At 38.8% G+C, this 17,400-nt stretch overlaps 1 protein-coding gene across 1 annotated transcript in view; it reads right to left on the minus strand.

The window, feature by feature from the left end:
* Positions 1-17,400, minus strand: part of LOC150089704 (uncharacterized) — a 364,373-nt gene that overhangs the window by 83,881 nt on the left and 263,092 nt on the right. The window contains exon 5 of the mRNA XM_090389606.1: positions 10,054-10,347. Within this exon, the coding sequence (XP_090245732.1) occupies positions 10,054-10,347 (294 nt within the window). The remainder of the gene's footprint in view (positions 1-10,053; positions 10,348-17,400) is intronic.

Genomic DNA, 17,400 nt, shown 5'->3' on the forward strand with positions numbered 1-17,400 from the left:
CGTCATCGGGAATTCAGGTTTCACCCTTATTTCTTGATCTCCACCCTTGAACAGGATTCCACCTTCCTACATAAACAGACCACAGAAAAAAAATACCGTGGGTGGAGGGGAGAACACAAAAAAAAAAAGCGTGCGTGCGAGCTAAAGAAGTAGTACACGGGCAATAAGAAGGAATAATAAAACGGTCAATGAAGAAAGATAACGGATTAAAATAAAAAACGAAGATGGAACAAACAGTGGATGCAGTGAGTGGCAGCAGAGAATTTCATTAGAGAGCAATATCAAACAAAATGCTTGAATAAGAGACGGATTACAAAGAAAGGAGGACGTCTTGGAATAAAGAAAGAAGAATAACAAGGGTAGGTTAATGGGGTCTTCAACTAGCTTAAAGAAGGGATTCCAATCATTTTCCTAAGTACCATTAACAAAAAATATATATGCAGAATTTGCTTTCACCAATTTTTCTTTTATAATAGAATAAATGCTACTTATTTTTCCCAATTATAGCTACATAACAAAGCAAATCTGTAAGTACGACCAATGACAGACTGCACCATTGAAGGCAAGTTCCTTTCGAACAAATACAGACTTATTCCAAATGTTACTTTTCTTGCGTTAAACACTGAAGTCTCCATAGGTTCTCCCAGTACTATCGACGGTATGCTATGATGGCTGTCACTGCTCCAACTGAAAAATATCACCCTTGGTCAATAAAAGAAAGCTAATATTTGGCAACAAAAGCAAGATTAAATGGAACTTGATAAACTGTACTAGCTTTTGGTTTTCTGATATTTCATGCGCCAAGACTCAATTTGGACTTCTAATCATTAATGACAATTTAAAAATTTTGGAAGTTTATAACAATCGGAATGTTTTCAACTTAAGCTTCCGAACACCAAGCAGGATCAGAATTAATCCCAGTCAAAGTTCCCTCCCCTTAAATTTCCCTATTTTTGATATATATGTATGTACCTGCCTTCCATCTTCACGGGACTTGAACCGTGAAGATGGAAGGCAAGACTTGTAACCAAACGGTGTGAAAGGAATGATAATTACCACTATTTTGCCATAATGGTATACGATTCAGGTATGATGGACAGAGGAGGTCGGGGGCGGTGAAAAATATAAAAAAAAAAAAAAAATTAATGCATGCTAAAATAACCTTGCAAAAGAGCACCGCTGAATAAAATTATTTTTATTAGATTATTTCAACATGCTGTATGGATTATTTAAAATTTTATTACTTTTTTTAATTAAATGGATCTTAATGTGTTTGGCGACCTATTGTTTTGTATTCTTATTTGCGTACAGTTACTTTTTAAACACTGAAATAATCTGTATATGTCTTTATCAAATACTGTAACTTCTTGCTAAGTGATTGAATATACTGATGAGAATATTATGAGATATGTATAGATAAGGCAAACTAATGAGATAGTTACCAATCATATGAAAAATAATTCCGGTCATTTCTGACAACATTGGTTTACTGTGAGGCCAAAATGGTTTGGTATAGAAAGTTAATTTTAAAATGAGCTTATCGAGAGAAATACCATTTCTCTGAGTTTTGGCCCAATTCGAGCACTGATTGGTATGACACCACATTCACAAATCCTAAACTGGTTTTATAATTGTCACTGATGCATTATAATATAAAAGGAGTTCTTAAATGGTCTCATCAGACTTGGAGAGCGTGTTCTACTAAGCAAAGAAATGAAAACAGCTCATAAATTTCCTTCCGAGTTATAGCCCGTTTTATTTTTTTCGTAGAGTGAAGGTTAGGCTGGCTAACAGTCACCGATAACGTTCCTTTGAGTATACACCAGAGCAAGCATTCGAAATGGCCTCCCTTGAACAGCAGTACATGACCAGGAGCGTTTTCTCATCGATTGTCGAACACATTCGAAAATTATCTCAATGTTCGAGTTTGACAATCATCCACAATCCGTTCTGAGAGAACCTGTACATTACGAAAGGCGTAAGAAATCCAGAGGATTTAAGTCGTGTGGGAAGCTTGCATTTTGCTGCATTAAAACATGTCTGCCACTTTTCTGACCATTCTTGCATTCTCCCTTTCTTCCTGTTCAAATCATTTTGAAGGAGCGTTGTTTGGTACTGATGATTAACTACTCTACCAATCTTTATGTCGTCTGCACATTTTGACATCAAGCCTTCTACCCCATCGGCGATGTCGTTTATGAAAATCAGAAACAACAGTGGTTCAAGAACCAATCTCTGGGAGACTACTTCTGATTTTACGCCAGACAAAAGAATATCCATTAATCACAACCCTCTGCCTTTTACCCTGCAGCCACCCAGAGTCCATCTTAGAATTTTTCAAGTAATCCTAACATGTTCCTGCTTATACAATAAACTCTCATGAGGGACCGAGTCAAATGCCTTGCTAAACTCCAAATAAACTATTGTATGTTGAAATTGTTCCCTACATCCAGCTCATGAGTGAAACTGTTAAAACACGTTACTAAGTTAGTTAAACATGATTTTCCCTTAAAATCATGTTGTGTTATTCAGAATGCCATACCAATCTAAATGTCCCTGGATTGCACCCTTGATCATTTTTTTCTAAGATTTTTTCCTACCACTGAAGTCTGATTAACCGGGCTGTAGTAACCAACTTCGCTTTTAGAATCACCTTTATGTATTAGTGATATATTGGCACTTCTTCAATCCAAAGGAATCTCTCCCGAGTCCAAAGTTGCCCTCATAATTAATTTCAATGGTAGAATACACTCCCTGTCGACTCCCTCAAAATTACTGGGAATATGCCATCAATTCCAAGAGCCTTACTTGCCTTTATGCTCGAAAAATTTTCTAATAAACAGTCATTTGTAATTTCGAAATCACTAATTTCATACGACTCAGCCTCTTCTCAGCATGAAGGGTCTTTCTTCAGTAAAGACAGATGCGAAGTACCCTTCAATTCATTGGCAACATCAGTTGGATTACCTAAGATTTTCCCACATCCAGTGCGCAAGGGTCCGATCTGATTAACTTTCTTCTTCGTTGTATTCACATACATGTTAAAATTCCTTATCCCCCTTCTTTGCTCTTTTAGCCACTGCTTTCTCATACGCAGCCTTGCTCTGTAACTGTCCCATGCTGTCTTTTTCTGCTCTATTTGATCAGTTAGTCATCCATTTCTGAATCCTCCTCCTGAAGTATTTTCTTAAAGGTATGTATGCGTTCATTGCTTTGTGATTTTTGCTATAAAAGTATTCCATAATTCAAATGTATTCGCCATCCCTCGGCAATCTACCCAATTCATAGATGCCATAAAGCGCCTTAAACTGTCCAAGTCTCCTCTTCTAAAGTTAAAACCCGTCCCTTAACCTTTAACTATTGCAAATTCTTTCTTCATCTTCCAACTGATGATTGCATGATCACTACCTGACAATGATTCCTGTACTTTAAATGTGATATCATCTGTTTCGTTAATAACGATGAAGTAAAGAATATTTTCACCCCTAGTACTTTCTCTAACGTGCTGGTACAAAACATAATCATCAAGTTTATTTCAAAAAGTTTTTCCCCAATCGTGAGTTTCCCTCCCACTTATTCCAATCATTCTGGGGCATATTAAAGTTATCCATAATAAGACATTTACTTTTGCTTGCCCATTAAATCTGCGTGTAAAGACTCTCGTCATATTCTTCAATCTTCTGATATGTAAATTACTCCCACTCTCATTGTTCCTTTGCTTCCAACTCACGCCACATAGATTCTATGCTGGCAGAAATAACTTCAGACTCAGCAAAACTCTTTTCGTTTTCAGACTGCTTTTGATAAGCACGGCTCCTCCACCCCTTCTATCTTCCCTAAATATATTATGCATACTGTAGTGGAAGTAGTCACCACCAATTTCCTGGTGGCAACATGAATTAAAACTAAGAATTCAAATTCAGCCATTTTATTGACAACACTCCTGACACAGTTGGGACTAAGTAATCTTCTATAGTTTACTACCCTGACACACCCCTTGAAGTTATTCAGATTTGTATCCCAAGCTTTATCTTCCCCCTCATTTGAAACGTTGCTACCTTCAGAACATCTTATCAACATCGGCTGTTGTCGCAATGAACAAGAATTCAAGAGGTGAGTGGAAACATTACTTTGACCCATATCATCAGATAAACTCGGATCTAAATTACCCCTAACTAGCAGTTTCCCTGAACCATTAAGGTATCCTCGATGATGCTGGCAAAAATCCTTGCACCACCTTTGTTCAAATGAATACCATCTCTACAAAATAGGTTCCTTCTACCTACAAATGCGGGCACGCTGATAACCCCCCCCCCGACTTTAGATCGTTGCAAATTCCCTCAAGTCTCGAGTTAATCTACAAGGCTTTCAGCATATAATCCCTCCTATCGTGACTGTGCAGAACTGCAGGCACATACATATTCTGACCGAATTCGCAGAATTTTTTCAGCACAGTCCTATTCCTATATTTATCCAACAGATGGTCAAGTCGCATAAGTTTAATGTACGAGTACATGGATTCGTTCCAAAATTTACATGATGTACAGTGACGGCAGATATGTAAATGATTCAAATTTACCTAAGATCTTACTGACCTTCACTATAAAAAAAAAATTAAAAAAAGGAAACAAGCCATAATTAGGAACGGAAGCATTTTCGGATCTATATCCATATGAACAATTTTTCATCCCTATGCTCAGAAGAACATGTCCCTGAAGTGTGACGAAACCTTTACAAACCGCATGTATAAAATCATTCTGCTGACTCAATATTTTAATAAATACAAGGTGTCTACAAAGTGTACAAAACTAAAACGTTATGTGAATAAGTGATAGAGTATATCTTCAAGTTTTAAAGGTCTTCGATGAGAGGTGTATATTGTGCTGAATATGGAAGCAAATGTCCCACCTATAATCCAATTGTTCCCATATTCAGCACAATACACCAATGAGCCAAAACATTATGACCGCAGTCGTTATGCAAATCGAATCAACTACAGGTGAACTACGACGCGTGCGTGCGTGCGCGCGCGCGGGTTGGGACACTGTATAAAAAACACCTGATACTGAGCTCCGTTAATCAGTGTTACTCATGTTCTTAAGATGGGAAAGGCAAGGGACTTAAGCGAGTTTGACAAATGCCAAATTGTAATGGCCAGACCGTGGATCTGGCCATTACAACTTGGGCGAAACCCACGAACCGCCGGCGAAGTGTTGGGCGACCATGGCTCGTCGATATTCGAGGTGGGTGAGGGCTCTCCCGGATGGTACGTGGCAACAGAAGGGCGACTGCGGCGCAACTCGCTGGTAATTGGAGTGCTGGTGACGGGAGTAATGTGTCACAATACACAGTACATCGAACCCTGCTGAAAATGGAGTTGCGTAGCCACAGGCCGCTCCGAGTGCCCATGCTAACCACGGTTCACGGGTGCAGAGCCTACAATGGGCACGCGAGCATCGAAACTGGACCTTGAATGATTAGAAGGTCGTCTGGTCCGATGAATCACGTTTTCTGTTGCACCACGTGAACGACCGGGTACATGATGGCGCCTGACTGCACTGTGGGACGAAAACAAGCCAGTGGTGGCGGTGTCATGCTTTGGGCGATGTTCTGCTGGGATACCCAAGGTCCAGTCATCCATGTGACGGGCACTCTGCCGTCTACCACCTACCTAAACAAAGTTATGTGATGGTTTTATCCTTCAATGACAACGTCATATTTAATTACTGGACACGGTTCACTGCGGGATAATTTGTATAAATTTGGACTCGAACCTGTTCTGCTTTATTGCCCAGCTTATGACGACTTCAGACAAGAACTATTTAACAGCAGTGAACCCATTAGGACTGACAACCACAATATTTTGATTCAAGATGTCAAGAACTTTGCAGCATTTCAATCTTTTTAAGACAAGGTGTTACAAGGTAAAAGAAGACGCACCTTGTTTACTAATTCTAGAAGTGGACAGTAGACTGATGCATTCATGAAGTTATATTTCTACCTTATTAGGTTAAACAGCAGTTAACTTAGAAACTAAACATTGTTTTTTTAATTAGTAATAATATTGAATGTATATAATGGTATTAACTATACATTGAATTTTTCATTTTAGTTATTTTTTTCCCCTTTGGTTGGACAGCCTGAGGGCACCTGTCCTTGGTATTGCACTCCTTCCGCTGGACGACAAATTGGTGAGCGGCACTAGATAATAGAACCAGGCACAACTCCTCATGCTTAGAAATGGGCAGTGATTGACCGGGTGTTGATCGCTGAAGAGTGTAGACACAGTTACTTTTTCAACACAGATATTCCAAGGTGGAGTTCGACTAAACGTCTAGGTGCCACCCAAAACAAGTACATACGCACACTACCTAAACATCACTGCTGACCAGGTACACCCTTTCATGGCAACGGTCTTACCCTCTGGCTGTGCCGTCTTTCAGCAGAATAATGCGCCATGCCACACCACCAGGATTGTTCGAGACTGGTTCGCGGAACACGATGAAGACTTCCAGGTATTGCCCTGACCTTCAAATTCCCCAAACATCAATCCCATCGAGCATCTGGGGTTTGTGCAGGAACAGCAACTCCGATCTGCGGCGTCTCAACCACGGACCTTACAGGAGTTAAAGGATCTGCTGGTTACATGTTGGTACCAGACACCACAAGACACATTTAGAAATCTTGTAGCGTCCATGCCTCGCCGGGTACGAGCTGTTTTGGCTGCACATAGAGGACCATCATCATAAGGCGCCTCCGTAGCCAGGTGGGAAGGAGCAGCAGTGCGTAGCACACGCTTCTTGATTAGACCGGGGTTCGAGCCCGTCACCACCAAATACGGAGGATGCGGAAAGGTCAGGGAATGACCACTGCATATCCTGGAGCAATATGGCCTTAGTTGCTAATGCTCCTAAAAACCAAATAACAACAACGACCAACATCATATCAGATAAGTGGTCATAATGTTTTGGCTCATCGGTGTATATCTTTACCAACGCGACAGATTGCTTCACAACGCATTGTTTAACTTCCAAAATGGTTCCTGGCATTGCAGAAACATACAACTGTTCTTTCCCGAATCCGCAGAGCATAAAAGCTAAAGGAATCAGATAAGGAGATTGTGGGGGGCCACAAAATCGGTCCTTCTCTTATAATCCACTTCTCAGGAACTGTTATATTCAGGTATGCACGAACTTCTTTGTGGTAATGTGGCGGAGTTCCGTCTTGTTAAAAAAAAATCAATTCGCCATCATTGTTATCCTGCAGTTATGACACAAGGATATTCTGCAACATGTCCAGATATACGGTGACTGTGACGGTAGCTTCTCCGAAGAAGAAAGATCCATATACTTCGTGAAAACTCATGCGCAAAAGGATGTTATTTTTGAACTATCGCGCTGGTATTCCAAAATTTTCTGCGGCTTTTATGTGCTCGATATTCTCATATTTTGCTTGTTTGCAACTTTCCAATTGGTGTAAAAGTGCATTCGTCACTAAAGATGATTCTTTCCAGGAAATTATCACTCTTCCACAAGCTTAAACGTTTGCCAAAAAAATTCCATATCCTCTTGCTTTGGTCGTCGGACGACAGCTTCCATACAAACTGAACTTATATGGTTTCATCCTCAGACAGCGACGTAACATGTTATGCACTGCTGAACTTGTCAAGTTAAGCCCCTACTGGCACACCGTATGGATTTCCCTGGGCTTCACAATAAAACTTCCTCGAACCAGCTCCACTGCACCCTCAACGGCATTTGTTCGGCCACTTTTTAAACCGTGTTCGAAATTTACGCATAACAGCGGTGGTAAACTGCAGCTCGTTGAACCAAACTACGCACCTTCTATGGGTTGGCAAAATCCGCCATGATTACAGTTTTGCGATTATTCTGCCATCTACTACAGCGCACACATTTCCGGTTGGCGAGCGAATAAAAAAATTGAAGATATCCTCTATCAAAGGAAGTAATTTCACGTTTTTGTATCAGCTACCTACCTTATTCACACAATAGAGCTTTAGTTTTTTAAAGGGGGTTTGTGGACACCATGTATAATTGGGCAAAATAAGCAAACAAATTTACATTCGGGTGTTCGGAGCACGAATAATATTTTCAAATCTGAAAGGATGATGGAGGATCTAAAGCTGTATCCTTCTACTGAGCCATAAAAACAGTGTGAATTCGCTCTTCTGCCAAAGTTCCAGTTTCTTTTCTTTAAAAACAAAGTGCAGATGTTCACTTTCACATTACAAACACGAAATGTAAACAAATTAAAACGATCGCCGCTTCCCATATGAATCAGGTTCGCTATGGCACCCTAACTCAGATGTCTCAGTGCATGCATGACCTCACTCACTCTCCAAGGTTGGTTATAACTTCCCTAGAGGTGAATTTTAGGTCATGTTTTAAGTCTCGTTTCAGTGAAATGTGGGGTGGAACTAGATTCTCACTAGCATACTTAACGCTTGTGGTATTCATTTCAGATGGTCCAGCTGATTGCCGACTACTGATCGTGTACAAGAACTCGTTGGGTAACTTTGGAAAGCGCGGACCACATAAATAACGTGGTATTTTGAAGCGTAATTCAACCCATACGATCTTCAATAGAAGATCGTAAAAGGATTAAATTCTCTTTTCTGATTACCGCATCGTAAAAGTAAATTTTAGGACACTAGGAATTTCAACCTGGAATTTTTCCAACCCAGAACTTCAAAAATGGATTATTTATTGAAGAAAGGGAAATATATCCGATTTCGGAGAGAATGAGAGCCAACTCAGTGCTGTATTTCGTAATGTACTGGTGAGGTCATCCTTCAAGCTTTTTATCTCGTGGGCAGAACATCGAAAAAGCCAGAAACTTTTTGGTGCACGACGGTCTGGGGTTTGAAATCACCAAAATAGAATACGAGGCACACTACAGCTATCCTTATGGCTTATCCGCAGCGAAGCATTGATAGGTCAGTTACTATCTTAACGCAACTTCCCCAAAGACGCGAAGCGGAGAAGAAAACTATTCAAGAAACAGCGCTTTTTTAAACATTAATCTGCATGATTTGATAACAAGGTCAAAAATAAGTGGTGGAGCCACAAGACAAATGCACGTTAAGCTGTTGGGTAATGGGTTTGAAGCTGAAGCAATAGTCAACTGTATTTGGATTCCTTGGAGCATCAACTACTTTTTTTTGGCAATAACGCACCATTCGAATAGTAAACCAATTCACAAATTTTATCATTATCGTAATCTTATGTCTGAACAAGTTGTTTTATTTATTATTTTTTTTTTTAATTTTTGCAAAAGAAACTAGCGTCAGTGTACTGCGTCAAATCTGACGCAACGAATGACAAACCCTAATTTCGAGGAGGGGAGAGAAGGAGCCACGCAACCCTTGTCCAAGACACTGAAAATTTCATAAAAATTCCTCCCATCTTGAAGGATTTGAACTGGGGCCTTTCCAACACGATGTCAAAAGAGGGTGATCGTAACCAATGTATTACACACGATGGTGGCCCTATAAGTGTGCGCCTGTGAGTTGAAAATTTCAGAATAAAACACAAAGAACCCTACTCGCTTGATATCTGACCGCAGTCCCAACTAAAGAGGCTTTTAAGGATTTCTCCAATCCCCAACGGCACTCGAATCCCCACCTCTCCAAACGAGTTACAAACTCATTATCCTATCAAGGAGGGGCACCTTACGTATTTCTTCCTCACTGCCAAATCCCTCCCCACGTCAATTAGTATAACAAACACATTGTCTTATACAGCGCGGGTAGGGTGTTGCATCGCTCCCAAAGAGTGTAAAGAAATTTTCTATTTCTTATCGATTAAGGTCTTCGAAGAAGTGGTCAGCAAACGATTAGGTATACTGCACCATAAACACACCTGTGTAGGTTAACTTTTATAACTCTTCAAGGACGAAGCCTAGGATCCTTCGAGTGCCTCATCATACAAAAGAAACTCGCTACGTTTCGAGATCGGTTTACTCGTCTTAGCGAATACATTGTACTTATAAATATAAAATAGCAAACCCACAAAAAAGTTTTTTTTCACTTACCCAAGCTCTTGCTGTAGCACGAGAGTTTCCGCCTTCGGTACTTTCCTGGGACCGACACGTGGCCGCGACGAACGACGCATTGTAACCTTCAGAACCGGGCGAGGCGTCCGTCGCCGCACTTGTAGGACTGGCGACTAATGGCACGTGCAAAGCGCGGACATCCGGCTGCTGCGACGACCGACAGTGCCGCTGCTCCAACTGGCGAGCGATGAGGTCGTGGAACGAAGGCTGCTGTAGCTGCTGCGCGTAGGCCATCCGGAAGGCGCTGCCCACAAGCGTGTTTAACTCCTCAGCCTAAAAAACGACACCAGCGCCACCACACATTAGTTGTTGGGCAAAGTTTGGAAAAATAAGTGTGACATTATTGCTACATCCATCCTATCTTAGAATACTGTTCCCACATCGGGATAGAGGGAATTGTATACCCTTAGCTCCCTTCCCCCACCCCTTAAAAATCATCTACTGTAAATTGCGCACCATCGATGGATGGTTTCTCACCGGTTCACCATGATAAAGATATCTTCTGAATTAGCATTTGAAATTCTGTTTTTTTTTTTTCCCTTAATCTATTAGATTGCTTCAAGCAATCACCCAACACTCATTTGTGACTCAACTTCAAACTCGCCTAACTTATCTTCTTTGTTCATTCATTCCTGGATGAATCTACAGATATTCCATCGTTAACAAGTTTCTTCCAAAATTTCTATCCATCCACGACACTAATTTCCAACAACCTTCCACGCTTAAAAAAAAAAAGAAGGGAAAAAAAAGGTGTTTCAACTTAATCATTTCATAATATTGTCATGAAAAAAAAAGCAACTTCGTGTTTCGAGACAATACCATCGTTAGAAATACATCAACAAATAAATTCTATACACCAGTAATTCCGAGTAAATTTGATACGTTCATACATAAATGACAAAATGAGGGTGATGTGGGGAGGCATACGTGACTCGTAACACTTACCAACAGGAGGCAGGTTAATTTAGTTGTCACTGGAGGACGGACTGACGTATGTCTCGTATGGGTAGTAATGATAAAGAAAGAAAATTACACGTTTGCTCCTTCATCTGTAGTCTGTCATTGGCGAATATAAAAAGCAAACAACGCAAGTAATCTGACTGTGAGAAACACGTCATGGATCAACTGCAAAATTCTTTGAAATATTTCTTATTTCTAAACACGTTTTCTCTGTGGACTTCGTTATGCATCTCTGCTTGGAGAAACAGAACTACACTAGGAGCTTTAAGAAAAAAAGTAAGAAATGAAGGAGGATGTCACGGTTTAGCTAAAAAAAAAAAAAAAAAAAAAAAACGTTCTGTAGCGCCGGGTAATCACCAACAGGAACTTCCAACCTATCAAATCACATTTCCATCAGACAGCAGAGGAATCCTATCGTAGATGTTTATACACAAATGAAAACACTTTGAGTCCTTTTTTTGACTCCCTCTCATCTTGAAATCTGACTTCATGTGTTCTCTAAATTCTTCCGTCAGGCCAGAATGGTCTGATGGGCCTTCGCAGTTCGTAAATGAGACACGTCAATACAGGTCATCCTCGTGCAATCACCAAAACTCTGTTAAATACGAGCTATGGGAGGAGCTACCTACTTTTATGCTTAATTATCATGGATTCGTCAACTGATGAATGGATAATGTAGTAAGTTGGACAACCGGTTGTGAAGAAAATGGCCGAAAGAATGTTCTCTATCTGTACATAGCCTTGGGCGCAGTCTGGGAAAACTCGCATGGAGTCTCTCCTACCTTCGTTATGCAATATATTACACACGTAATTAGGACTACGTACGAAATACCCATTTAAAAAAAAAAAAGGCTTTAGTGCTTCACGAATTTGTCTGAAAGGTATAATTAGGCAGAGTGATTTCACACACCAGTAAACAGGAGGGAAATTAAATGTCAATACAGATGGAAAGAGACGATGTGTATATCCAAACTGTTTGCACATCTGTGAATTATTTTAATGTGTCTCGCACAGATGAAATATTTTCCACATGTAGGTCATTTCAAAATACGCCTCAATTTCAAAATACAAAGTCAGTCCAGGACTGAATTTGTATTTTGAAATTGAGGCGTCTTAGCGAGTTGCGACTTGTCGCAACATGTTCGGTGGCTTATCCAGGCATAGTAATGCATAAGCCACTCGTTTATCTGCAGTCAATCTGAATTAGCGCGCGTTCAATAGAGGGTATTTTATGTGTTTCGTCAATTTTAAAATGAGTGGATTTACTGCGCAGCGAATTTGTCTCAAAATTTTGTTTTAAATTAAGGGAAAGTACAACAGAAACCCACGATATGTTTAAAACAGCTTTCGGAGAAGATTCGTTTTCAAAGACTTTTCAGTGGTTCGCAAAATTTAACAAGGGCTATTTGTCTGCTGAAGATATTCAGAGGAGGGATGGCCCGCGCGGCTAGACGTCAATCGCCACCGGAGCCAATAGCGTTTGAAGCGTGTTACCACTGCAAAAGAAAGAAGAAAAGGGGGAGGGGAGAGGAGATGGGGTCAAAACTGATGAAAGCTGCCGAGACCAACTACCACCAGTCCACCCTAAAAGGTGATAATCGCGCTGGATGGAAAGCGGAGCTTCCAGAAGTTTCAGAAAAGTTGGAATCAGTGTAGAGTGTCAAGGAGAGAACTTCGAAGGATCCGGACAGCAAGTAGCTTAATCATTTCCCAAATATTAATTAGTTCAGTCTCCAAACCTTCTGATCACACGTTATCCGTTAGTTTCCAGTAATACAACAAAAATAAATATTTATTTAAATGTTTCTTTCCTTCCAAGAGACTATAATACAAAATACACTAATATTTTTTTGGATCCGAACAGGCGGCATGTATAAGTCTACTTTGTAAGTGACCACTCGGTTAAGCTAATAAATAATTAATAAGAATATTCTTTAAAAACAACTAGTTCCCTGCATCTTGTCTATTGTGGAATAATATTATCTACTCGTCTCAAATATTTAAAACAATTTTTTTTTAAATATTCAGTTCAAAACATTGTGAAGATTTCAATCTAGAACACACCAATAGTCGATTATATCATATTATTTTATTATTTATCGTAATTAATAGATAATTTATAAACTAGAATACTCGTGGCGAATATTTCGCCAAAGCCGTTTCAAAGAAGAAGCAAAGATTAATATCAAAATACCAAGTAATGGCAAAAACCTTTCCCTCGGCGCCCTTCGCTGCTAGCTAAGGTGTCAGTGGGACGGACTCGAGTCAAAATGCAATTTGATAATTTTTTTTACATGTATGACTATATCTTCCTTTTAAAAAATTAAAATTATTGCGTAAAAATTATCTGGACCTGGAAACTGCTGCGTAAAGTTATCCATGAACAAAAACGCCACCTTCTTGGCGTTTTTGTTCATGGATAGTCTGACCCTGAAATTCGTTTTGTTCATTTTGATGAGAAAAGCTAAGAAATTGTCTTGTCTTCAAAATAAACGGAAAATAAGTTTCACTGGAGCTAAATCAATTCTCGTGATTTCAAAGTCAGTATCGGAAAATTTTTTGGAATTTTATTTTTCTGAATTTTACTGCTAAATAAAAGCTATGCAGAAGGAATCGGGTCAAAAGCTTGTTTAGTCTTTGAGTTAATCAAGTTTAAAAAGCGTTGAGACATAAGCAAATTATTATACAGATTTCTGTTTATACTCGGTACCACCACCTCTCGGCTAGAAGGGTTTACAACTTCATAACTATTTTACTGCATTGGATAAACGTGCATTTTTCGTATCCGAAGCAGGACCATAAGTAATCCCTGTTTATATTGAAATTGAGGTCATCATCTTACCCTTCCGAAGGCCAGATGAGTCTACATCAATTACAATTCAATTAGAGATTATAAAATTCAAAAGATAACAGCCGTGTCAGTGGTGTCTCGTGATATAAGAAAACAGTGGGTCTCCTGAAATGATGATAAATTTCATTAACTTGCATTGCAAACTACTGCACTTGCTTGCCTGTGGTTGAAAATTTACAATTTTCCGCATAAAAATAGCTTTAATTCAGTACTGTTTATTTGATATTGCATGTACGTAGCACACGCAGTTCGCCTTAATTAAGAATTTAAAAGAATTTAACTATTAAGGTATAAACCAAGAATACAGACTTTAGACTCGTGTTACTATTACAAGTATGGCTCATTCGTGCCTTTTTCAATCACGCAGACAAACCGACTGTTATTTAGCGTCCTCCACTATAAATGGAAATGCCTGTTGTGTATCAAAGTCAATAAGTTAGAACTGAAAGGAAACCAAGCAGCGAATACAAGAAAAAAAAAATTCTTTCTTTCAAGAAGCAAATATTGAGATGTTAATGATGATAACTGTTGACAAATCATTTAAATTCATAAAAGTAAAGATGGACATACCACCATCTGCATAGATGGTAGCATGACCATGGACCGATTTTGTTCATGGATAGATTTTGCTGAAGGTTTAAATCCTAGATGTGTCACGAATACGACTCTGAAGAAAAATTTATCTCTTGACTATTTTCATTCTGAATAAACTGGTTATCTTGAAATGCTTCGCGAACTGACTTTGCTAATCTTTATACTTAGAAGAATAATTATTTCGCATTTTTAAAATTATTTCATTTTAAGAAATCGATACTTGGACCACTAATTAAAACTCTGAAACTGCATGCTACAATGACAGTATCATCGGATGGGATCCATCCACTCGTTTTCTTCTTCAGTTTTGGATTTCATAATCAAGGATTGCATATAATCGATTATGCAAATTCCATAATCGATTATTTTATGTTGATCACGACTCTCGATTATGCCCATCCCCAATCTTAAGTATCCGTGATCATAAAATTTAGCAAAAAAAAACCTTTCACTGTTCCAGATGTGTCTGTTTTAAGAGGACAGATTGTTCTAGTAATATATAAGATACTGAAATCGTAAATCCGAAGTAAAGAAATTTGCACTATACTTTTACTGTATTTCAGCTTACCTTATTAATACATTTATCACATCTCTGCAATATAACTGGTTGTACTTCCTCCTTGTTAATCACAACGAAAAAAAAAAATTAAAACGAATGTCTCCATCGTGGAGTTAACGTAAAACCCAGAGTATATTGCAGATTTTATTCCTTATATTACTTTTATCAGGACCCTACGTCCAATTTCCAACTCGATTATGCAGCATTTTAAAAGGGGTAAATGATTTGCATGTTCTGCAGGCTGGGTTGGGGGGGACATTCCGTTCACAGCTAAAAAAGCCGTATTTCCTCCACTACAACTCCGATTGAAGTGACCTTCGGAAATTCTTCTGTCAATGACGAGATTCGAATCCAGACCACTCCAAAGGATTAAAGGGTGGAGAAACTACTATATTTTCACGGAAGACACGAGTGCCACTGACTGGTAGGTCAGCGACACACGTTGATTTATGAGCTGATCGGAGTAGGTCAGCTCATAAATCAACTCAAACAAGAACAGCAGCAGCAGGCTCGGTAATGCCAATTACTGAATGTCGTCAACATATTTTTAAGAAGATCACAAATAAGGAAAAGGAAAAAAATAAAAAAATTAGAACTCTATCCTTTCCTTAATTTCAATGCCTTGGTTTTCTTTTATAATTCAAATTTAATATCTTTACCTTTCCATTTAGTCTATTTTTCATAAAGTTTCATTTCCATAAATTTACATTTATTAGTACATTTTTTCCGCTGCTCTGAAAGGAGTAATTAGTAGCTCATCCAGCCTCATCAGTGGTTCCGTGTTTGGTCAGTGGTTCCGGTGAGCCTTTATCACCGGAACCACTGACCAAAGAAGATAACAACACATCTCTTTCATAAAAATTTATATTTTCCCATTTACATATAATTCCATGAATTTACATTTTTATTCAAATAGCCAGTTGGCGTCTTATAAGCATAACTGGTTATAAAGCACCTTGTTCTGCCAATTAAAAAATATAGCCCATTTAATAAGTGACGGATGGTAATGATTTTCTGCTAATTAATGGTTCAAAATCAAGTATCAGCAAAACTTGACTCATTCTGTAGAATGAATCCTGCAGGTTGAACCAACCATTAATCATAACACGTGTAATCTGTATATGTCTAAAATTAATGACTCCATTTGAATATTAACATATACAGCGAATATTAAGGCTTTCAAAACGCACAAAGACAGTCTATTGATACTATCTGACTTATCTTCAGCTACATTTTGTTACTTGCAGAGAAACTGCACTCTTACAGGTGTTCTAGATCTACAGGATTTCAACAGAATAGCTCCACACTTTACTATTGAAATGTCGCGTAAGAACCTTCCATCCATAATCCCTACGAAATTGCTTAAAGTATCATCTTCAGTTACAATTATCCTTATACATAACTATGTATCATCATTATATACAAATGTCTCATCTTCGTTATTTTCAGAACTAATCAACCAATTATAGCAACCTTCCGGCTTAATTTAGCCATTTATCCGATCATAATAACACCCCTCCACGTTGTGCGCAAGTTCCAGTATATCGTCTGGAAACGAACACTGGCCATCAGCAGTCTTCGTTTTGGTTTACACAAATACGCCAGCCACTTTACAGCTCAGCTTACCCAGTCCAAGCGACACCTGATCAGGGAGGCTTTCTCATGCGAACAGAAGGGGGGAGGAGGGTTCTCAGGCAGAATGTAACGGAGACCACAGCTCTCAGAACAGGGAAAGACCTTAGTACCACAGCGGTCCAATGATTGCAGATATACTAGACAGCCATGGGTTCAACGTCTATTAAGCACTAATAATCCATTGCGATGATGTAATAAGATCATCAGACCAACAGCACTCTTTACGAACGCTGAGTTAGCAAAGATTTACAAGAAAATAAAAACGACCCATTCCTGCATACCGCATTTGGGTATAGTCGATGGACCGATCGAATTACTTTAATTAAATAATAAGATAATACTGTAATGAGAAGAATACAGCAAAGTGCGATTTCGATTTCAAGCAAATTAGTTGGAATAGCTTTGTATCCTGAATAAACCATAAGGCTAAATAAAATGAGGGACAAACCTTATGGTTTTTCGATTTCCTGCAGTTCAACAATACGTCAAACTTTTAAAGTACTGACAAACCTGCTATGCACGAAATAACAGTTTGGTAACTTTAATAAGAAATATCTCAAATTAAAAATTTAAGCGAATTTTGTTAAATAATTGAATCTGCAGTTAATGCTGGATCATGCAAATTGCGATAAATCTTGCACAGAATGCAACGTTGTCATTTTATCCAGTGATTTCAAGCCTAAAAAGAATTCAGCTTTAAAGAAATGTAAAGATTATTTGGATAGAT

The sequence above is a fragment of the Mastigoproctus giganteus genome, chromosome 2 (assembly GCF_048544385.1).
Source record: "Mastigoproctus giganteus isolate SK-2022 chromosome 2, ASM4854438v1, whole genome shotgun sequence".
NCBI lineage: Eukaryota > Metazoa > Arthropoda > Arachnida > Uropygi > Thelyphonidae > Mastigoproctus > Mastigoproctus giganteus.